Raw genomic sequence first — 23546 nt, 5'->3', positions numbered from 1 at the left:
GAGAATACCAACCAGACAAGCACTGGAACGGTGTAAATGATCCATTCTTTGGTAACTACAAACTAAGTATATTCTTTATCATATCGGTTGGGTGCTGTTACGAGTTTATTAACTGCACATTAACTACTCTGTACAAACTGAGGACAGTTAGTTCTTAATTCATTTTGAAAGCTTTACTATCAGAGACAACGTTACAGAGGCGAGACATGAAATCCGCCACATGCCACGGGCTACCTTGTTGCTGCCCCCAGAAGCACGAGCAACAGTTTTGCTCACTGAGTTCTTGCTCTGTTTGATCCACAGCAGGGCCAGACCCCAAAGAGAAAGACCAAAAGTCAAGAATATTACCAAGAAACAAAAAGACTCAAAAGACTCGAAACATCTTGCAAACTCTGACAGAGTGTACCTGCAGATGGGGAGAGCGGCCTCGGGAGTATGTCTGGGGTCTGGTTGGTCTAACTGAAGAGGACATACCAGACGGAGAAGAAGGGGGGCTCAGGTTACGCAAAGACCATCGAGAGGAAGAGGAGGAGGAGGAAGTTGGAATCCGAGAGGAAGAAGAAGAAGAGGAGGAAGAGGTGGAGGATTTAGAGGAGGAGGGAAAGAATCGAGAGGAACCAGCTTGTCCATTGGAGAAGTTAGAGAAGAGCGCCCAGACCTCATCATCCAGCTGTCTGACATGACCCTGGAAAGGCGGAAAGTAGAGTACCGGACGTACAGAAGATATGTAACCATGGTAATAGTCAAAATAACGGTGACAGGATTTACAATTAAGCTCTTCCATCATGTACATTTAAGTAGATCAATGTAAGAAATGGAAGTCATGCTTTTTAGTCTATGATGTGCTTGACAAACAACATTTGGGCCCTGCTGAAGGAATAACACTCAATCCAAACGGCCAAAATCACACCGATGAAACACACAAATCACCAACTTCTTTGCGTACCAACCCAGACCTCTTTGTGTTTCACACACATGCAAATGCACTCGTAGAGTCTGACAACATGCTCTTGCTCAGTGATCCTTCATCAAACCAAGGTGATGCGTCATGCGGCTACATCTATGTACGGAGGGGATTTATTTTTCATAGATGGTTACAAACTCTCAGCATGTTTTCTTTTAATGACACAAAACACTGTGCATCAGTTATTCCCATTAGACATGTGAGTGTCTCCTTTATTATAACAATCTACGGTGCAGTTCATACCAAATACCTGGCTAGCTATTTTGGCTCTGTGGATGTCTTTATGTTCAGAGGCCATAAGTTCCAAATGAAAGCATCCTGCCTTAGCTGCTCCTCTGGTGACTACGAGTCACACTATTGGTGTGGATAAAGCAAGCTCTTTGATCACTTTCCTTATCACTGAGCCGATGGTATTTGGGAGTGTTATGGCAGTGTTATTCGAGCAAAGTTAATCAGTAGGAAGTTCTTTACTGGACCATTAATCATCAATCCGTTTACATTGCTCATGCGATGTGGAGCAGAACGCAATTTCTGGGTTCAGTATGCACTGAGTTGTGAGTATGTCAAATCTAAAGAAGACACTTAGTGGTCACTTTCAGCTGCAAATTGCATACGTTGCTGTAAAACACAATCCTTCCAATACAATTCAATAAGCACAAGAGTGATTAAAACCACAAAATGGATATGCACCACATAAAAAGTACAATGTATGGCATTCGGTATTTCACACAATGCCACATCAACAGCTAATTTTAAACATGCCAAACGTGTGCACTACTACAGACACAACATGACAGCCACTGACTGACATTACTGTACCTGCTCTGCTCGTTTTGTGCGAGCAAAAAAAGATTGTTTCTATAGAGAGTGCAGGGGCAAACACAAAGAAACCATTACATCTGTGCACAGTATTCTACCCTGTGAAAACACAGAGTGAAAAAGATGAAACAAAAATGTAGCAACAGAGGCAAAGCAGTTGCACAGAGACTGAAAAAGCAATCTGTTTGTCGAGAAGTTAGCTTGAAAAGAACGATTGCCTGAAGTTTTAAGAAAAATGAAGCAGAAATAAGAGTAGAATAAGAGTGGTCTACAAGTTTCTGACGAGTGCTGCTCAGTCCCTTATATCCAGCATTAAGGGGTTCATAGTCTTGTTTGGGCAACTTTCACTGATTACGCTGCTGTATGTGCTCTTTGATACTGACCTTGTCTCCCTGGTAGACCTCTGGAAGCTGCCAATAATGAGGTTCCTGACCCAGGTAATCAAAGTTGGTGTAGGACAGCTGAGTGCCTTCAGTGGAAACCTCCACAGTGAAACCAGTGGAGATACGGTTGGTGCGTTGGCGGTTCACCAGAGCGAATCCCTGGAAGTTTCCTGGAGAAAAGACTGAGGACACCTGCAAGAGCACATACGTACAGTTATATGCAGTTCAAATAAAATTAAAATAAATGATAGGTGCTGTTATAAGTTTCAGTATTTCTTGATTGTCTATCTGTCGACTATACTGGTCGATCACAGCACTTACACTGTTTTGCTTCCCAACGCATCAAGCTGTCTTTTTTAGTTGCCCATGTAGGGCTTACTCTAAATGTGAAGTCTTTATGTGACCTTATAGATTTCACATCCAGATTTCTCACCCTTTTGCCCTGTGGAAATTCTGAGAGACAACATGTCAAAATGTATCCTTGCAGTTACTCGGGAGAGAGAAGATCTGCAGAAATAATTGTGTAGTGAGATATCAGTCAACCTCTGGCAAACATCGCCAACGGATGTGATTTCATTTCAATGGTTTAGAGCCACTTAAAGATGGTGTGATGAGGGAAAATGTAGACTGAATGAATGAGTTTAGATCACACAAATCTTTTCGCGATGAAATAAATGTTTAACACACTTGTTGATATGATCTTTGCTACGGCTGAGTTGCTTTATCCAGTACAAACTTTATATGTATTTGAGTTGTTCAGAGGTATGAACCATTGCACTGTTGCTGTGTCATTGTGTCATGTACCACTTAAAGGCCTTACCAGGTCTCTGTAGTGGGTAGAGCTGGAGCATTGCTGAGTGACGCCCATACAGAAACAGGACAGGCAGCCGTCTTTGTCTTCCTGGCTGAGATGGAAGGTTCCAGACTTGCAGCTGGAGCAAGACGGGCCCTCAACGTTCATCTGCAATATATTATTAAATAATGAGATATACAAGGAAATCAGTTCATTCTAGTCTGCATTGGAGGTGGGAACAAAAATACAAAAGATAACAACAACCAGTAAGCTGCTTTGTTTGATCACCTTGCAGCGGCACGCACCACCATTGCAACCCTCACTTCCTCTTTGGTCACAGTTATAACAGTTACCTGAAACAGGACAGTAGACCAGATAGTTACAATGTGTACATGTTCTCTATATAAAGAAACATTGTTAAATCCAGATTAATGAAACGAAGGGAATCTTTGCAACTGTTTTACAGATAAAGAACAAGACAGAAGAATGAACAACATCTGCCATCTTTCTGATTTAAAACACAGTATGTACCGTTGACTTCATTGTTGCCAACACTACACCTCTGTCCCAGTAGTGGGTTGCCAGTGTATCCTGCTGCACATCTGAAACAAAAATAGAAAATGTGTTTCAATAAATATTTCCAGTCAGGGAGAATGCATGTCTTAACCCAAAGAACAATGAGGCAGGAAGCTGGGAAGTCTGCAAGAGGTGAGACATTTGATGAATCACATCCTTGGGGGAGTCTTCTTGACCCAAGGCAGACATCAACCACGAACAAAGGAATGAGTCATTCAGACAAGGAACATACAAACTATTCTGTTATTCCATCCACTAAGTACTCATATCTGCACTAAGCACTAGTTTTATAGACACACCCAGCTTTTGCACTGAACACAAACAGTTTCCCCAGAGATAAAGGTCATGAAATATTGCTTGGAGATGGATAAAGCACATTCAACATCTCACGTCTCAGATGTTGATTCCATCTCTCATGAGAGTGATGCAGCTGAAACCGAGGAACACCTTTGTACAGGAACAGAAACATTAAAGAGAAAATATCCACCAGATTTCAAAAAAGCTTTACAAAAATAGAACTGGTATCAGAACAAAGCAGAGGTGAGTACAGACAGCCTTGATGTAAAGAGAGGTAGAAGAGGACGCTAAGCTGATAATGAGTAAAGCTATTTCTGATATTGTGGCATAGCAAAGCAATATGCCTTCAACCCAAGCAAACAACGCCACTGCCACCAGAGCAAAGACTCATCCAACCCCAATCTGTGCAAGTTGCCTCATGTCTTACCTCACCTGTCCTCTGGCAGGTCCGCCGGTCAACAGTCAACAAGAGGACTTCCATGCTATGAACTTGCTTTGGGAAACTATATTCAAACTAATGTACAGTAGTTTTGAAGGAATGGTTAACTCAGTCCCTCCAGTCAGTCTTGTTTTATAGATTTAAACATAAGGATGAATGTCATTATATCGGGGAATACAAAATACATAAAAATAGATATATGGTCATGGGAAAATGCCAAAAGTGTTCACAACTAAAGGCTATTGAGAACGGACATACAGCTCATGATAAACACAAAATGACAATTTAGTTTCACATAATATTAAAATAAAAATGGTAACAAACAATTTAAACTTTAATTCCCCCGAAGATTTATCGAACAATCTTGAAAACTGTGTCCATTCTTTCTTTAAATGTCTCTCAATGCTGAAGATATTATTGGGTTGTCAGCCGTCAATGCTTTGATCTCAACAACTACTACCAAGGTTGCCATAAAATTGACTGTGGATAATAATGGTCCCCAGAAGATGAGTCCAGTTGTTTTCAGGTACATTCGTCCTTTCTTCTAGTGCCACAGTTGGGCAAAAATATCATCAGGTACAAAAATATAAATGACCATTTGCTGTAAAATGTCATGCTACACAGAGGATAATTCACTAATACTTTGGCCTTAAAATTAGTTTTCTATTAGCTTAAAAATCGTTAACAATGTTACTATTTAGAATAAGTACAATGTACAGCTGAAGCTGATGGGACTGTCATTAGTTTACCATGAATTGGTCATAAACCAAGTATTGATCGATTGCACTTTGACCTGCTGGTCGTGCTAAGTGAAAGGCCAGGGAATCACCAAAATCATTGGATTCATCCTCTGGGGAACATACATGTCTTAGAAAATTGGTGAAAATTAGTGTGGAAGCCCTCATTACTGCTCCTCCAACCTTTTCAGAATTATGCATATTATTATTATTGCAGCATGTAATACCACCAGCAGGATGTTATATTGTTAGTCTTGTTTGTAATGTATTGGTTCTTTACCCTTGACATTTAATATTTTAACCAATCTTCTTAAGACAATGAAAAAAAAATGAAGAAAAAGTTGACATGGAGGTGTAATCTAACAAAGGGTCAGGGTGTAACATTTGAGGTAGTCTGGACATAACACAATGGACAAATGTATACACAAAGAGGTACTACTGCTAAGCTATCTCTTCATAGCATAGCACAGCAACTGTTCTGATAAAACACACCTTAAAAGTAATTAGTATAATAATATCAGGATGGCATCAAATATCTAAAAAAGTCCCTCTAAAATAACACAATGGCATTCAATTAGTCCCTTCATTAAGTTACATTGACGTGTAACAGACATAAATATCAGGATCAAAGCATAGATATATACACAAAGGACAAATTAAAATAATACAAAGCAACAAATTATTCCCTAATCATCAGGGATAATTTTGATAGGAATGGCCAGCCTTCCCAAGACAACATGAAGAGAACCGTCCGGATTATTTTTCCGCTTTGCAGACTTGTGATCTCCTTGTAAGAGCCGCAGGAGGTCCAAAATACCAGATTGAGTTGTTTTCTTCTTTTTCTTCTGCTGGTGTTTTTTAGTTACTTTCTTTGCAACAGCAACCTTTGTTTTAGGGGGAGTTGATTTTCTTTTTACTGTTGTGTTCTTCGCAGTAGTCGTCTTGATTCTAGCAGTAGTCGTTTTCACTGTTTTAGATTTCTTTGCAGTAGTAACCATGGTAGGTTTTGTGGTTGAGACCGTGTTCTTCGCAGAATTCTTCTTTTTTTCATTTTGGTTAGAGTTACTTTTGTGTGACACATTCTTTAAATTGCCTTCTGAAGGCTTTCCACCCTCTTGAACCTTTTTTGTAATTGGTGCATCTGATCTAAACGCCTTGTTACGGCCAATGCGTTTGACAGGTAAAGAATCCTTTTTGTTGGCTTGGCCAGGCTTTGAAGGTTTGTAAGATGGTGGCTCCAGTTGAAATTTTGTAATTGCTTCTTTAACTTGCTTTTGTTTTTTTTGGCTTGGCTGGGAAACACGTTTCACTGTCACAGCAGACCTCCTACCTTCAGGCCTTTTTATTTCAAGTTTCACTGTAGCTTTAGATGAAGATTTTGAAGTTGTCTCAGGTTTACTCAGGGTGGTCCTAAACTTCATCGTTGACCTTGTTGAGACTAGACTTTTGGATGTGACTGTATTCTTTACTGCCGTAGTGGTGGTTGTTCTGGGTTTGTTTTGGGGGAGGCCTGGGGTAGGGATGCTTTTGGGCACTATGGCTCTGCTGGTGAATGGCATTTCTGTGGGTATAATTCTGACTGTCATGAATGTGGGCAGAGCCCTCTTTTCTTGTGGCGAACGGGAGACGTGTCTAGCACGTTTCATTTTGTTCATCTCCTGAGCAAGGGCAGTAAAGCCGTCAATCAGGATCTCCAGCCTTCCCTCCAGTCTGCTTAGACGGGTGTCCATGTCTGTGTAGCTGTTCTCCAGCTCGTTAACCTTCGTGTTCTTCTCCCCAGCTGACAGGATGGCGATGAGTTCCTTCAGCTGGGAGCTGAGATAAATCTGTTGGTCCTCCATAGTATGGATGCTCTCCTTCATGTCAAGTGTGTTTCTTTCCAGCATGCTCAGGCGTTGGTTAAAAGTGTTCATGTGACTCCGGAGGAGGTGCTGGAAGCTGGAGTCTCTGATATTTGGGCTGGGGGTGAAGCGTGGTGGGAGTCTGGTCGCTGATCTGTTGGGGGTGACTGAGACAATGCCCACCACATTTACTGTTGTGGAGCGAGTGGTGCGATGGTGAGCTGCTGCCGACAAGAAAGTCCAAGTAGGGAATATGGTTGTTGCTGTAGCCTCATCATCAGCTCCACTGCCATACGATACCATCTCTTTCTCCCAGCTGAAATTGAATACTGCTTCAGCTCCACATAGCACAGGTAGGAGGCCCTCTATATGCTTCTCCTGGAAGGGTTCCCCACAACTGTCTGCAGACGGCATCTCTTCTCTTAATGTCAAAACAGCAGAATCAGGTATGATGCAGGCAGAGACGTTCAAATAGTAAATAATTTATAAGTTGCATCTGACACCCAAGTCACCTCGTCATCTTTGCCCTCGGCGCAGCAAAGATTGATTAGCCAGACAGGACTCCTCATAAATGCTACATTTATGTCGTTGAAACCCAGATTATATATTGTCTGTGCACAGACAGAAATCACTTGAGCCAACACCTTGAAATTTCGTTACCAGCAAAGTGCAAAGCTGAAGCAGAAAGCCCCCTCCGAGAATGGAGGTAAAGCGAAGGAAAAAAGAAAGCAATGGAAGGATCTAAAGCAGACTGAAATTAAGGTTTCCTCAGCACATACAGCACTTCTATTCATCTTTTGGCAAATTTCTTTTCTACGAACACTAAAATCTGAGTGATGACATAATCAGTACCACCAAAGGCCCCTTATCCTTTAACAAAGATATATTATTCTACCACAGCAGGGATGACCTTACATTTTGCAAACCAATAAATCCAAGAAAACAATAACCACCAGCAGATCTAGTAAAACGGCACACAGTACTAAAACATCCTGTATGAGTGACACCAATGTGTGTCTCCCACACCTACCTGATGTCACTCAATCACAACTGCTGGGGGGGAAAAAAACAAGAGAGATGCAAACCACAGACATGCTTATATCCCTTTCCTGTGAATGAAACCACTGGGTGCTACTGCCAGCCCATGCTAGCTTTGCTGCCTGCCGGCCCAGCAACCCAAAACACTGTCCAGACGACCGTGAGAGGAAGACAGATTGGAAAAGGAAAAGCAGAAAATGAAGGAGGGGGCCTACCTTTCACATCGTCGGCCAGAGTATCCAGGGGGACAGTTGTCACAGGTCGGCTGGCCGTCAGACTCCAGATAACAGGTGGGGGAGAATCTGTGCCAACAGAGGCCACGCATACCATGAGAATGCTCTTTTTGGCAGTATTCATGTTAATTCATATACAGTGTGACCTATGTTTACGAAAGGGCCTTTTAGTAGTTTCAGCACTGGCGTTGCACACTTCTTACTTTCCCTCCATCATTCAACAGAATAATTAACAGTAATCTACACACACTGAATGAACCTGACACAAGTCCAGAAGACATGAACTCACTGGTTGCTGGAAGCCGTTCCAGGACAGGGGCAGGGCTGGCAGGCCTGAGCACCGTCCGTTACTGGGTTTCCATAGAAACCAGTCTGACAGCGTTCACACCTTGGCCCGTCGGTGTTGTGGAGACATTGCTTTTGGTCAGGACACACACAGAAAAGATGTTAGATCCATGGAACAGTTGAATAAGCAGTACTCACGAGTGTTTCCACATTTTAGGATTAGAAACCATTAATGCATTTCGCTGCACGGATAAAAGCAAACTGGGTAAAGAACTGAGAGAGGAGAAGAAGGGTAGCATAAAACCTACCAGGCATCTGCCGGTCTCCGTGTCACAGCCGCTGGCGTGACCATTACAGTTGCACCTCTCGCAGGTGCCCAGGTAAAGGCCAGAGCTGGTCCGAGTGTAACCTTCATCACACTCCTGCAACGACATGGAAAAACACCTCAGGTGAGAGACAAGTGATGGCAAAGAGGAATACGTCTTTGTTCCACTGCAGCAAGGAGACAGACTGCAATTATCATTAAAAGCTGGAATTTAAAAAGTTTACTGTGCTTTTATTAACAAGTTTAGGCATATCTGGGATTGCCTTCATTGTCTTTCTTTCTTCAAATTAAATTAAACTAACTAATCTTGAGCATGAAAGTTTATTCTTGATCTTGGAAAAATAAAGTAAAATACTTCCCTCAAAGTCCACTTACTAGCTTTTTGATTTAACAAAAGCAAATCTCAACCAAAAGTCAATTTTCTAGCTTTTTTTTTGCTTTCAACTAAATCTCAGTCTTCTCAGACTCAGATGTCATTAGATGGCTCAATTGTCATCCTACGATAATTAGGTCACGTGATGAAAGATAAGCCATCTCCATGACACCTGAGCAGACTCCTTCTGCTGATGAAGACTGTGTGATTCATTCAGATAGATGAAAGCTCTAAAAAAAAAAGCTAGAAAATTGACTTTTGGTTGAGATTTGCTTTTGTTAAATCAAACTAAACTGCTTCTCTGAAATCTGCTTGAGTACCTGGCAAGAGGGTCCTCTGTATCCCTGAGGACAGGCGCACTCTTCCACCTCCAGAGCCTGATCATTACCAGTAGAGTGAGGAACAGCGACGTCCATCTTGATGTCTGAGATACTATTAAACACCAAAAGCATGCAATAATACAATTATGCTTTTGGATACATTTTGAGGTATGTGAATGAGCTGTGCAGTGACAGAGGAAGCTCCACCCATACCTGCTCTCAGCCATGTTGTCTGCGTAGGTGGCCCTGATCATGAAAATAGTAACGTCAGCCAGGGCCATCAGCAGGTGCTCACGAGTACATGGCTGCCCATCAGAGCGACGCCATCCAGACTAGCATCCAGAAGGTCGGAGAAAGGAGAAAAGAGAAAGGTTAGTCCACTAACATTGTGTGAGGATACAGATTTAGCTAAACGAAACTCCCCCGTGAACAATTAAACACACCTCTCTGAAGGTCACAGTCACAGTTTGTGGGACACGTGGAAGAGGCTTGATCTGAGAGAAGTGCTCCAGGAAGATGCCATTGCCCTGAAGAACCACATCTGGCTGGCCGTCAATCACCAGTGAGCGCTGAAACGGTTCAAAGCGCACTGTGTAGCGAAGCTCCCCTCCATAGGCCGTCACCTAATAGAAACATGGGGAAAAGAGAAGGTCCTGAATGGTGGAAAGGTATTTCACCCTGATGAGACTGTGGAGTCACAAGACATCCACGGTTGGCCTGACTGTGAATTCAAGCCAAAGGTTCAAAGGAGGCTTGCTGTGTGGATAAGTGCAGCCTTTTCACTTGAATACATGTTGAGGCATGACTGAGTGGGACAGAAAGAGCAGACAAATCTAGCTTGACTAATACTTGACAGTGTTTTCCTCTCTTATCCCCTAGCCTGTTCTTTACTTTATTGTTTTCCTCTCACCTTATCTCCTCTAAAGCTCTCAGGCAGGACCCAGTAGTAGATGTCATTGGGGACACCGGAGAATGAGCGGTAGACAACTTCAGAGGAGCCCCTCTGGGAGATGCCTTCAGAGATAGTTTTGGTGTTGGCACTGTTGGAGAGGGAGAAGAGCTGCCCGTTCACCCCTCCTCCGAGCACCTGAGAGACACAAACTTTTTGTCTGAGATGTGAACTGAGATTTACATGCGTCAGAACTCCAGCACAATCACTTAGTTAGTACATTGAATCTCACAATTCGCATCTGAAAGGATTTGCTGATTCAGTGCCACTGGGCAAACACTGAGTCAAACCTTGATACCAAAATGAATCACCCCTTCCTTTACCATTCATAGATTGGCAACTTACCTGATCTCTATTCCAGGTGGAGCTGGCGCACTGTTTGGTGACACCCATACAGAAACAACGTAGGCAGCCATCGGGGTTGGTCTCCGATAGATGGAAGAATCCGGCCTTACACTCATCACACACATTGCCTGCCACGTTGTTCTGAAACACACACACACACAGTAAGACACATTAGCCTCCAATATACGACAGATTTCCCAATAAATGGTTATAGTATAATCCTAAAATGTCACTTATCAGTTTGTCATACTGCATATGTACCTTGCAGCTGCATGGTTTGCTGCGGGAACTGATAGTCCCTCTGTTATCACAGCTTTCTGCGGGGAGAGAGCAATGGAAAGAAGATGACATGCTGTATGGGGTGGAAAGTGCACCTGGGAGTGTTCCAGCCACTCTGCATACCTAAGCTATGACCACATACTACTGCCTACTGTAACAGCAGTGGGGGAAAACGATGGTAATCATTACACAGACCTCCTTGTGGCCTTATCACTGGAGGGTAAAACAATCCAGGTGCAGTTTCTTTCAATTTCATGCCTTGAAATGAGAATTTTCAAAATGTTGGAGCAATTCTTTTAACATATACTCACGGTTAGGTGTGTTAGGAGTACATCTTCCATTAGGCAGAAGAGGGTTACCCTGGTAACCAGGCGCACACCTGAAATATAACAAAAACATAAACGATATGATTTACCTATCCTCCCTCAAAACCATATTATGTGGTAGGTTGTGCTATTAATAGTTTTGCAAACAAAATTGTGATAAAGTATATATTAATTCATCTTTACTGCAAGTGATTAAATATGGATATTGTGTCATATAAACAATATTACTGTCATCTACAAACTAACTAAATTGTAATTAAAAAGGCACAGTTGATGATATCAGTTTCCTCACTTTTCACAGCGTCTTCCTGTGTAGCCGGGCCTACAGGCGTCACATGTTGGCTGTTGGTCAACGTCCAGGAAGCAAGTGTCAGAAAACCTACAAAGCCAAGCGATTCATAGCCATAGATTAAAATCTTCAACAGTGGGTTAATAAGTAGCATGTTGAATGAACCAGTGCCAAACTATGTGAATGAGCTCAGCTTTTGGGAATAAAAAAAAAGTGAGTGTGTATGTGTCGTCTCCTATTTGTACAGTAGATGTTTGTGTGGTCTGAGTGGGTCTGTGACCTTACCGCCGTGAGGTCTCATAGTACGGGCAGGGGCAGGGCTTGCAGTCATCTGGGCGACCTCTGCTCGGGTCACCAAAGTAACCAGGGCGACACTTGTCACACTGAGGGCCCTCTGTGTTGTGCTGGCAGCTCTGTGGCAGGGAGAACACACTGCTCATTCTCGTGCACTCAAAATAGGACGGAACAGTTCGACATTTTGGGACACTCGCTTTCTTGCAGAGAATTAGAGCGTACTTAGAGCGCACTCTATCTGGTTTCTCTAATGTTGCTAACCACAGCTTTAAGCATACACACTTATGTAATGCTCAACAAGTTAAACTCTTCACTGTTTACTTTTCCCCAAAATGGTGTTAGCATTACCAGACAGTGTCCATTTATTGGATCACAGGCACTGGCGTGTCCATTACAGTTACAACCAGCACAGGTGCCAAGATAAGACCCGCCAGGGACACGCTCGAAACCAGGGGAACACATCTCACAGGACAGGCCTGAATATCCAGGAGGACATCTGGGAATGAGAAATATGAGGATCATCATCATCCACTGTTTTCCATCTATGATGACTCAAATTACAACACAACAAATTGCTAACTTTTCTCATGTTGTAAATAAAAAACAACTCAAGAAAGCACAACAAAGGTCATTGGCCAAACCAAATTATGAAAATAAAAAAATAGTGTCATTGTGAGGCACTTTTCACTCTTCGTATGTTCATGCTAGACACGTCCCAAAAGGTAGCTGTGAATGTAGACTGCTGTCTGAAGGCTTGTGAGGATCTCCCATCTCACACCACAGTATCCTACTTGAGGAATTCTATGTCTTACCTGCACTCTTCGGCATCCTTAGCATGACCCAGAATGCTGAACTCCACAGTGGTGGTATCCATGACAATGTCACTGAGCGCCACGCTGACCATGTGGTTGTCGTAGATAGTGCGGATGCTTATGCTCTCCAGGTTGGCTAGCGTCATCATCAGCTCCTCACGGCTCACAGTGCGGCCGTTGGAGTGCTGCCATTTATCCTAAAACAATGGCAAACAGGTTTACTGATGTATGTACATTATATTGATAGGGGATTTTAAGCTCTTAATTTTTTACAAATTTGGTAAAATTTTGTTGTTGTGAAATGTGGTGTTAACATATTTTTGTATCCTCGTTTTTTAATTTGTGGACAATCGGCAGAACATTTTTGTATCATCACAAATTTACCGCAAGATTGTGCAGAATTTGCACTTTCTTAACCAAAGACATACTTCAGTGAATTTGATATCCCTCTGGTTGACCAATTGGGCCGGGATAGGGCTGCCTCTGCGGTACACAAGCCTGCGTCCATTTCCAAGCAGCATTACATCCGGCTTCTCCACCGGCTCAGACAGACCGCGGGCCAATGTGTACCGCACCTTGAACTTCAGGGAACCTCCATAGGAGTCAATCTAAAAACAGTAGAAATCAATTTAATGCTTGAGTTTGACAATAAGTAAATTATAATAAAGTCGGGAGACAATTTTACTCTTTACCTTGTTGCCCACGAACTGGCGAGGCAGCAGCCAGAAAGAGTCAAGGTTGAGGAAACGGCGGGACAGGTCGACAAGCTGGAACTCTTCCATCTCTGGATTAATGAGAAGCTGAGTGGAGGAGAGAGGAGGAGTTCCTGGCCTGGATGGGTAGCTGACATTAACTCCTGGAAGTAAGAATAACAGATTCACTTAGCTTGTTTTATGCTCTAAATGCTCGGACTACACACACTTTTAAAAGGTAATTCAGTTGACAGTGTGACTGCTTTGTTAGCTCTTTATCAGTTTAATAAGCATCAATGGCTTCAGTGCCTTTGAAGTCGTCCTCCTGGGTGAAACGCAGGCTGATGTGGTTGCGGTAGCGTCCGGTGCTCTTGCAGTTCTTGGAGATTCCAGCACAGAAGCAGGAGACACAGCGGCCCTCCACACTAAAATGACCTTCAGGACAGTTGCCTAAAATGAACCAGACAAAACACAAGACAATGTAAATTCTTATTGTCGCTAGAATTCAATAAAGTAAAAACGGTAGTGATGCCGATAGTGAACCCACAGTAAAAGTGCAATGTCAGTACCTGAATTTGGATTTGATGTGAGCGTAAGCACGCCATCAGGGATACCAAACACCAGGCCTTTAGCATTGATGGCCTCACAGGTGTACGCCCCCTGGTCGGCCTCCTTCACATCGCGAATAGTCAGGGTGCCATGGCCGTTCTCGCTGCTCATGGAGATCCTAGGTACATAGAAACACAGCGCAAATGATCACTTTTACAGTAATAATCTCAGTGGAGAGTCTATGTCAGCGATGGTGTGGGCCATAATGTGAACCCTTCTGTTTCTGACTCCCGCTGTAACAGTCTGCAGAAATATTGTGACAGAAAAATCAATAAAATTCAACAGTAACTCAAAGTGATTTTGACAGCATTCCCGTTAACATAAAAATCTGTAATGTAGTACTGTATAGTAAAATAATTTCCCACAAACCGACCTGCCACTGATAGGAATGTGTCCCCAGTTGAGTCTCCAGGTGATGATGGGTGTTGGCACTCCAACAGCCTGACATGTGAACGTCACCGTCGACCCCCGCGCTGCCTGAATGGACTCTTCCGGCGGGCTTGTCACAGAGGGAGGAGCTGCGAAGTGTCAAGAAGAGGAAAGCTGTTTTAACCACATAATAAATGCACATGTACAAAAAGGCTGGCATGTGACTGGAATTTGGCGATCACCCGAAGCTCATAAATTTCTGAAAGAGGAAACATAATTTTCCGCTATGGGCGGACAATTCCCTTTCAGTTCTCAGGAATGGATGGTTCACAAAAAGCTCTGTGTCTCAGTCGCCACATGTGTGAAAAGGTTCTGGTTCACAGCAAATTAGTCACAGCATACAAAGGAACTCAGAGGGTGACTATAGAGGAGAGTCAATGAAGCAGAGTGCAAATAGGAAGGCAGAAAAGAGTGCAATGTGCATGAGAGAAAAAAAGAAAGCAGAGTGCTGTAGAGTAGACAGCTGCTGGTGTGAGACTTACTGCAGCCGTACTCATCAGAGCGGTCAGGACAGTCTGGCTCGTCATCACATTGGTAACTAGCTGGGATGCAGGTGCGATCGCTCAGGCATTCGAACTGCTCAGGAGCACACCTGTCGCCAGGACCCTTGGTGGCTGTAGTTATGGGAAAAAAATGTTTAGAGCAACTTTCAATCACTTCTAAACAGTAGTCCTTTGGCTAGGAAAGGAATATCGCGTGTTAACCTATTTTTTCAAGGCAGACCTTTCAGGAATCAGAAAAGAAATGGAGAGACTTACGGCAGTCCGTTTCATCTGAGTTATCCTCACAGTCGTTGTCTCCATCACACCGCCAGAGCTTGAGGGCACAGCGGCCATTTCTACATTTGAACTCATTGGGTTCACAGGGAGATGGGGTACCTGTGAAAAGAATGAGAATAATTAGAGCACATGTTGTTGTCTGAGAGTGTGGACATGCACAAGCCCGTGTTCCGTACCACATCTGAACTCGTCGCTTCCGTCCGAGCAGTCCCTCTCTCCATCACAGACATAGTCACGAGAGATGCACTCTCCGCTCTGGCATGTGGCTTGATCCGCCCTGCAGGGTCCAGGTGGGCTGGGGGGCCGCGGGGGCTTCTTGCTGGTGGTGGTTTGGGTGGCAGGTGTGGTGGAGGTTCGTGGGGCCGGCCGTATTGTTTCTAAAACAAATCTCTGATTAAACTTAGAAAATGTACAAAGTAGTTACTGAGCACGGTTACCGTTAGGGAATGTGTCTCACGTCAAGCCATTGTTCCATGCTATAGCTGCCAGCCGTGTTACAACTTGCTTGCCAGTCAAGCGGAAGCCACTCACCACAATTGGTCTCATCACTCATGTCTCTGCAGTCTGGTCTGTTGTCACACCGGTATTCCATCAGGATACATGTCCCATCACCACACTTGTGCTCATCCGACATGCAGGGTGTGATGCTGGTGGTTACTATGAGAGATGCAGAGGCTACAGTACATCCAATACACTACCCCAATGTCACATCACAGCGCAAATAAAACAAAGCGAGGGGAAAAACTAAAGTGTGGTGTGCCTCTCAGCCATCAGATTACTACAGCGTGTGGAAAGCAAGTGGCATGTTGTAAAGACTGTCTTTAGCGGTGTGATTGAGGATACTCAATGAGATTTTCAAGGATATTATAACATTTTTGTAAATATTAGATTTGCACACACACACACACACACACACACACACACACACACACACACACACACACACACACACATACACACACACACAGACTGGATGGACCAGAATAGGCAAACAAGACTAGATTAAACAGTCTAGACTAGACTAGACTGACTAGACTGGACACACAGACTAGAATAGACATACTACACTAGAATACACAGACTAGATTCGACTAGAAAAGACTGGACAGACACACATATAAATGGATAGATTGACAGATAGATGGGAACCCTATTTTCTGAGTAAAGACATTAAAGATAAAGTTACCATTGTTCTCTACCAGTTGCCATGCCTGTGTACAGAATTGGTGGGATTTGTGTGAATCAACAAGCTGGTTTAGACTGCAGTGAACAGCAGCATTCCTAATCAAATTCATGCCATGCAAAGGTCTTTCTTATTCACCGTGGACTTTAGGGACACTCAGAAGTCTAATTTATATTGGTGCTTCCATGCAAAACATTCCTCAAACCACATGACCACTGCTTGTACATGACAAGGTAAAGGTCATCGTATGGTTTTAACATAAAAAAGAAAGGATTTGCTCGACTGTTCTTTCTAAAAGGCACTACGGTCATACAGCTTCTACAGCACAGTCGGCTCAGTCACCATGCAGAGGGCATGGCACAGTACAAACCTGGCACTGCTATAGGCTCCACTGGAAGTAGAGGATGAACTAGAAACCAAAGGGAAATGTTAAGGGCACTGCCTACCGCCCTGGTGGACCTTAATTGGCTGCAAAGATACAGCAAACTCTTGTGTAACAGAGTCACTTCACGCCCGTGTTAAGCGGTGTCCCTCTTTGTTGAGGTCTTACCTTCCCCAAGCCGTCTGAACTGAAAGCCTTGGACTGATGTGACGTAGGAGGCAATGGATCCCTCCTTCACTACGTTGTACAGCACGCTGCGTATCTGTTCATCATTGGTGTTGTAGTCAGAACCCACATCCATCTCCACAAACACGTCCACGCCGTCCTCTCTTATCATCTTCCTGCAAAGAGCAAGAAAGGCCTTGAGTCAGTGGCGTGCACTGCAGATGGTTTAACGAGAAGGCTCTTTAAAGGAAACGTTTCTTTTTAGCGTCCCATTAGAGGAATTGCTCACTGCAGTTGAATTACTGACTACAGACCTACCACTGTTAGCCTTGTGCAGTTTGGAAAAGGGAAAAGAAATATCACCTGGCCAGAGTAAGACATCCAGGCAGCACGGCAGCAGCACACAGCTGCAGGGTATATACATTGCATGTCACAAGGCATGATTTAAAAGATTGGTGTTCTTACTTAATGAGGACCACGCTGACTGTCTGGACACCTGGAATCCTGTTGTAGTCCGACTCCAGCTGCGAAAGGAAAACCAGACTTAGCTAAGTTGAAATGTACAAGCCTGGGCCTTATTTTCAGACATAAAATCACACATCCTTAAATCAGCCAAGTCATAAATAACATGCCTGAACCTTATAAGGTAGCCCTAGCGGCGTACTGTACATGGCTGCTATTCAGTTGAGTTTATCCTGTTAGAATAGGACGTACCGTGTCCACCACTGCTTCCGAGATCTCATTAAAGGCTGAAGAGAAGATGTCCTCGAGCTCGGGGCCGTAAACCAGGGAGTCAGTGAAGTTGACGAGAGCTCTGTAATAAACTAGAAACACAGAGATTCCGTTAGCTAAACCACACAATAGCACACAATGAGCACAGGCTCAGCATTCATGTCCATCTGTTGCATAGTTTAGATTCTATAAGCCAGAACCAAGATTAAGTGGTTAAGTTGATCAAAGACAATGTGATACGGGATACTGTTTGGGAATTATTTTGCTTAGGAAAGGCTTTGGTTAAACGTTTCAGAAAGTCAAAACTGAAGAGCGTGACTGATTTAATTGAGAGCCACATACAAATTATGGCATCTATTTCCATATCTCAGTTGTGGTCAGGTCTGCCATAGAATCGACAACTGCAGCATGCACCACACATCGACCGCAAAAAGAGGCACACGCTAACACAGGCCCACTCTGCTCCCAAATACTCATATATAAGCATGAAATTAAAGTATCAAGTCTTGTCTTCTTCTCTTATCTTTTTGTGGGACACGGAGACACAGGCAGATAAAGTCCATTTGTTGCAAAGGCAGAAGTGAATATGCTGTCTGAAACCTAATCAATGCAAACATTCAAACACACAGTATGTGGGTACCAGCCCAAATAGCATGGCCACGAGTTTGCACCAGATCTCCTGATTGAACGCAGATGATGTCAGAGAGTTGGACGGTATTTGGGAGTTTGAGTGAGTGTCACTACTGTGCCAGCAGCTGCACAGGAAGAAGACAAAAATCCTCTGTGAATGATTGTCGAAGGGGGCCTCAACATTTATTTCGCACCAAGTAATTCATTTTTTTAATTTCTTTGTGGCAGTTGTTTTTTTTAAAGTAAAATGCATCTTCTCTTCACACAAAAAAACGTCACCCATCTACCAGATATGTGAAAAGCAATGTATCATGAAGTCTTGCTGATTTGTATTACATTTGTAAGCAACCAGTTTTGTACAATAACACCTATATTAATATTAGTACCAACACTTTCTATCGCACACATCTTATCACACTTCAGCGCCAGTTTCAATACCACATCTCAACAGGATGACATTTTATAGGTTCAACTCTTTCCAAAGTTGTGTTGACATTTATTTGAACATTATTATTTTGATATCCCAAAAGAAAAAAAAAGATGAATTCAATAAATAATTAATCATCACCCCAGTTAAAGACTTTTGAAATATTATTACATTCCAAAACCTTTAAAAAAAACTTCTTGTTGAGCTGTATTATGAGCAACAACAATGTGGGCTGTATTATTATAATTCCAATGTCATGGGCTTAGCCCATGCAACTTAAAATAGCCGAGGCCCACAGGGTGCCCAGCTTTCACATGCCTGCCAACACTTTGTTAGGATGGGCCAGCCAGCCTCTGATTTCAGACTGGCAGTGGGTTTAGGGATGAAGTCAATATTTGAACTATTTCTTGCAGTCAGATGCTACTTGCCATGCCAAAAACCGAGAGTCATGTTCGAAGTAGGCATCTCCTGAGCCTCTAGTACAAACATGCATGCCCAACTAGCAATAAATACGTGCACACAGCATGCAGAGAAAATACTTTCTTCCTTTCTCCTCGGTTAATCACTTGACATGTGGACACGTGACATCAGACATTTATTATGCTAACCAGGAGCGACTGAATTAAAAGTCAAAGAGTTTGTGTCTCACATTCAGGCCGTGCGTTATCTGCATTAAAGTCCTGTGGAGAATCCTTTTGCGCCACTGCTTGAGCTTTGGCTGATAAACAGCTGTCCTCTCTAAACGCTGCTAAATTCTCTTTCCTTACACACAGCATTGACACTACAAGACATCCCATTCCTGGTGAGGAAAAGCCACATTTATGACAAAGTAAACTGAGCAATGCCGATGAAAACACACAGTAACGTGAACATGTAACAACAGAACGGCAGGCTTTCGCTCGGCCTGGCACGGTGCCTGAGTGCTTGCTTTGCAGCTTGTTACTGTCAGACTAATAGGATTAATTGTTCGGCCTGAATGTGGACCCAGAAGACAGGAAACATCAAAGTTAGTCATCAAAGCGCCTCATTTGACCCGCATATAATCTAATCCCTTGAGTGGGTATTCGCCGCGAGGTCAACAGCAGCTCGTAGCCCCAACTCTCTCTGAGCTCGCCGCTTTGACGTTACCGACTGGCGAGTGTGGAACTGCCGCCGCCCGAGATCCTTTGATTAGAGTGCCCGGGTTGTGCCCTTCTGCTAACGAGTGGCTCTTTTACTCTGAGACCCATTCTCGTGTGCATCACTCGCAGTTTTCAGCGGGGGAGGGAATCCCCTCGTCCAGCACCACCACCATCAAGAGTGATGAAACTGTCAGAGTGCAGACATGACGGGTGAGATGAAGAAAAAAAATATGAGTGGAAAAATAGCATTCCATAGTCTTAATTCACAAACTTATTTAGCTATTAAAGCTGTTCGGTAGAACTGTGGCGGCTTTGTGCAATGGGCCCCTCTGAACACATAGAGGCCTTTGCAGAAGACAAAGACTTGATTGAGCAGGGAGCCCAGCCGCTTTGGACTTGACCTTCAACCCCCATGGCTGCGCCCACGGCATCGGCCCGCCACCACCCGAGCCATTTAGAGAGAATCTATATAATACATGTTATCACCTTCCATAGGGTTTTCCTCTGTGTCTCTTTAATCTCCATTTATTTCTAAATATGTAACTCTACCTTAGTGTAATACATTCATATGCCAGCTGCCTCTGTCTCAGTTTAACTGTTGACAAGAACCCCTGCTACTTAACCCACTCTGTCTCCAAGTCTCCACTCATTGCCCTCTGGGGAGCTCTTGGGAATAACTTCTGGAATCACTATTAAGCTTGCACCGTTGTGCTCTCCCACGGCTTGCAATGTAAGCAACAACAAAAAAAAACACTGTTGTGTACAACAAAGCCCGTTTTCATACACTGTTGTAGTGATTCTCAGAGACAGCTGGTTCGCATCATTGGGACGAGCCATCTGCATGAGGTTGAAATTACAAAAAGCACGTTTCAAATTAAATTGTTGGAACACATTTTAGCAAGTGTTGGCGGTCTACAGAGATGTACAGTTATGTATTACAAATATATCTTTACAAAGATGTTCTCGCCTGGAAACGCAAGTGTTGTCACTCGAGGGTGATGAACTCTTATTACTCAATGGAACAACTCTATCATTTTCCACTGGCATCAGAGACGCCTGCAAGACACTTGGAAAAACAGACTCACTGGACTCAAACACTGCATGCCCAAGCTGAGTCTTTCTTGGAATGTTATCTGAGAGCGTGTTTAGAAATGAGAGCGCATAACTGAGCGGAGCAGGTGACAGACGAGTGCGCCAAAGACAAGAGAGGGGAGGAACCAAAGGATAAAAAAAGAAAGAAGTGCTTGAGGACTTACTGTAGTCTGGTTCTACTGGGCTCTGTATGTTGCCCAGATAGGAAGACTTCAACCTGCGTGCTATGGCAGGCAATGAGGGGCGAGGAGATAAGAGCAAGACACAGGGGGCCAAGAGCCAAAGGTCAAGGATCAAACAAGAAAAGTGACACAATGACCAAGGTGAAGGATCAAGTAAGCCAGGCAGTTGCAGGGAGGTTCAAATCAGGAACATTAGAAAGGAAATGATTGGAAGCAAGGAGAGAGAATAGAAAGTGACAATCAGAAAGTGAATCGCTAGAAGAGAAAAGTCACTAAGATGATCAGCGTTGAAATGCAAATAGTTGGCACGAGACGGCTATAATAGTACACTGATCTGCATGAAACTATGTGAAATATACAACATAGAAACAGCCAAGGCATCAACAGGAGAGGAATATAATGTTGTCATCACAATTCTATGAGAAGCTTGTGATGTCAGTAGCTATTTCTTGCTATAAACTGTCCCACTAATCATTACCATCCACATGTTGCGGCTCATGGTGCTAAGGGGAATAATGGATCCTGTGGTTTGTGTTGACTAATGAGTTCAACCACTGTCTGTCTGGAAACACACGTCTGCTTGCAACATTGGAAGAGATCAGAGGGCATCTCTTTCGAAATGACTCCTCTTCGGTCCAACAAAACAGAGAGGATATCCTGCGAACCAAACACCCGCTTCCATGCGCCGATCTTTACCCGACTGCGGTCTGCTTCACACACACACACACACACACACCCTGGGGCTTTGCAGAGATGCAGGGAGGAGCTGCTTCCTGTTTTCCCTCCTAAATGGAAAGAACTGAGCACCATTATAACCATTTTTTTTTTTACCAAAAGTTAAGCCCTCTGCACTGGCACGGGCAACAATGACCATGTTCTGTTTTGTGGTGACTCATTCATTCTTCCACTGCTTTGGATGCTATTACACCGTGGGACATGCTCTGAAATGTCAGCTGAGGAGGCCTCTCAGTCGCTGTGCTCTCTTTCTTACAAAGAAAAGAAAAGTGGGGTCTGTGTTATCTTGTGGATAAATACAGATTCAACAACATTTTACCCTTTATACTGGCACTGTGCTGACAAGACAGATATTCACAGATCAACTCCTTAAACCTCGACAGACAGCAGTAAACAACAGCTCCTTCATAATCAAGTGGGTGTGCTGGATCCAGCTGTTTTACAGCTGTACACATACAGAAAAAAAGAAAAAAACATATGGCTCCTGATGCATCATTACTGTAGCTGTGGCATGTCTTTCAGCGGAGAGAAGATTGAGGAAAAGTCATTGTAAACTTTTGCTTTCCGATTCACTGCAACTGCTGCTGCCCGGTGCTACAGACAGGTCAACAGAACGCTGCCAGCGAGGCAAAACAATTTAAAGTCTGCAAAGTCCAATAAGAGGACAGTTGAAAGAAAACTTGCCCAACCCAAACAATCTGAGGTCTCCCCCCAAAAATAGAGACCCTGGCTATCAAAGCTAATGAAATATCTGCTACATCAAAGGCTGCAGATATGTTGTGATCCTTGTCAGAGTCAGAATGGGAGTGAGAACCATGCAGGCAGAAGGGGGTAACGGCTCCATTATTACTCTCCACTCTTTTATGATTATCCCTGACTAAAACAAGAGCATGAGCACACAGGAACCCTGCAAATATACCCCTCTTACTAATCGGGAGAGAAATTAAAAGTGATATCTTGAGTAAGCAAGCACATGGACTGAATGTCTCATCATGCGGAAGAAAATGAGTTAACAGTATTACAAATCCCAGGAGAGGATTTTATTTGGATATTCTCTAGTGTACAACCAGGAAGCTGCTGATCAACTGTGGAGCTTTATCCAAATAAACTCTCAAATCTGGGAAAACTACAGGACAACTGGAAACCCTGCCAAAAACCACAAGTTCCAATTACGCATGTGTTTTGTGACACAACAAACCATTTTCTTTTCTCCAATTTAAGGTTTTCTCTTCTGCTGCAGCATACATCATCATGAAGGTCAACAAAATAAACTTATGTATCAGCCACAAGCCCGTCCTTGAGGAAAGAGAAGTCCTTCAAACAGCTGCACGCTCTCTCTTTCAATGTAACCCTCAACATCTCTTTCCTAAAGAGGAGCAGTGCAGGCAAGTTCTCCAAGGCAACACATTTGTTATTGGCACAACAGAGCGAAGCATCACGTGGCAAGGTGCAGTAATAAGGCTCAAGTCCAATCAGCAGCAGTCTCTCAGAACAATGTGCATTAAACACAGTTACGCTCACAATTAACTGTTTGTGAATGGCTTTTATCAGTGGCAGACAACTCAGATAAAAGTTTAAGCAAACACGTCCTTCAACAACACAGCCCTCGTGTTTTGTCTGCCTTGTCCGCAAAAGGTTGCGAGCCGTCCAATTATAATGTGGAACAAGTTT

The 23546-nt window shown here is 43.4% G+C and overlaps 1 protein-coding gene across 1 annotated transcript in view; it reads right to left on the bottom strand.

Annotated features, from left to right (window-relative positions):
- The window catches only part of hspg2 (heparan sulfate proteoglycan 2), a gene marked incomplete at its 5' end in the record, with an annotated part of 80744 nt that overhangs the window by 29538 nt on the left and 27660 nt on the right, over window positions 1-23546 (bottom strand). The window contains 35 exons of the mRNA XM_079226624.1: window positions 235-288; window positions 407-685; window positions 1784-1822; window positions 2167-2358; window positions 2987-3127; window positions 3248-3312; window positions 3491-3561; window positions 8103-8189; window positions 8410-8537; window positions 8714-8827; window positions 9424-9535; window positions 9637-9755; window positions 9867-10046; window positions 10334-10510; window positions 10718-10858; window positions 10979-11034; window positions 11308-11375; window positions 11615-11701; window positions 11897-12024; window positions 12254-12401; window positions 12718-12914; window positions 13146-13325; window positions 13410-13573; window positions 13719-13859; window positions 13979-14136; window positions 14392-14536; window positions 14930-15061; window positions 15206-15325; window positions 15403-15603; window positions 15758-15883; window positions 16780-16818; window positions 16960-17132; window positions 17422-17480; window positions 17671-17780; window positions 21123-21182. Coding sequence (XP_079082750.1) covers window positions 235-288; window positions 407-685; window positions 1784-1822; window positions 2167-2358; window positions 2987-3127; window positions 3248-3312; window positions 3491-3561; window positions 8103-8189; window positions 8410-8537; window positions 8714-8827; window positions 9424-9535; window positions 9637-9755; window positions 9867-10046; window positions 10334-10510; window positions 10718-10858; window positions 10979-11034; window positions 11308-11375; window positions 11615-11701; window positions 11897-12024; window positions 12254-12401; window positions 12718-12914; window positions 13146-13325; window positions 13410-13573; window positions 13719-13859; window positions 13979-14136; window positions 14392-14536; window positions 14930-15061; window positions 15206-15325; window positions 15403-15603; window positions 15758-15883; window positions 16780-16818; window positions 16960-17132; window positions 17422-17480; window positions 17671-17780; window positions 21123-21182 — 4391 coding nt within the window. The remainder of the gene's footprint in view (window positions 1-234; window positions 289-406; window positions 686-1783; window positions 1823-2166; window positions 2359-2986; window positions 3128-3247; window positions 3313-3490; window positions 3562-8102; window positions 8190-8409; window positions 8538-8713; window positions 8828-9423; window positions 9536-9636; window positions 9756-9866; window positions 10047-10333; window positions 10511-10717; window positions 10859-10978; window positions 11035-11307; window positions 11376-11614; window positions 11702-11896; window positions 12025-12253; window positions 12402-12717; window positions 12915-13145; window positions 13326-13409; window positions 13574-13718; window positions 13860-13978; window positions 14137-14391; window positions 14537-14929; window positions 15062-15205; window positions 15326-15402; window positions 15604-15757; window positions 15884-16779; window positions 16819-16959; window positions 17133-17421; window positions 17481-17670; window positions 17781-21122; window positions 21183-23546) is intronic.

This window comes from Taurulus bubalis (assembly GCF_910589615.1).
Source record: "Taurulus bubalis genome assembly, chromosome: 11".
Taxonomy (NCBI): Eukaryota; Metazoa; Chordata; class Actinopteri; order Perciformes; family Cottidae; genus Taurulus; species Taurulus bubalis.
Note: the sequence above shows the minus strand (reverse complement) of the source record. Positions and strands in the feature narration are given on the sequence as shown.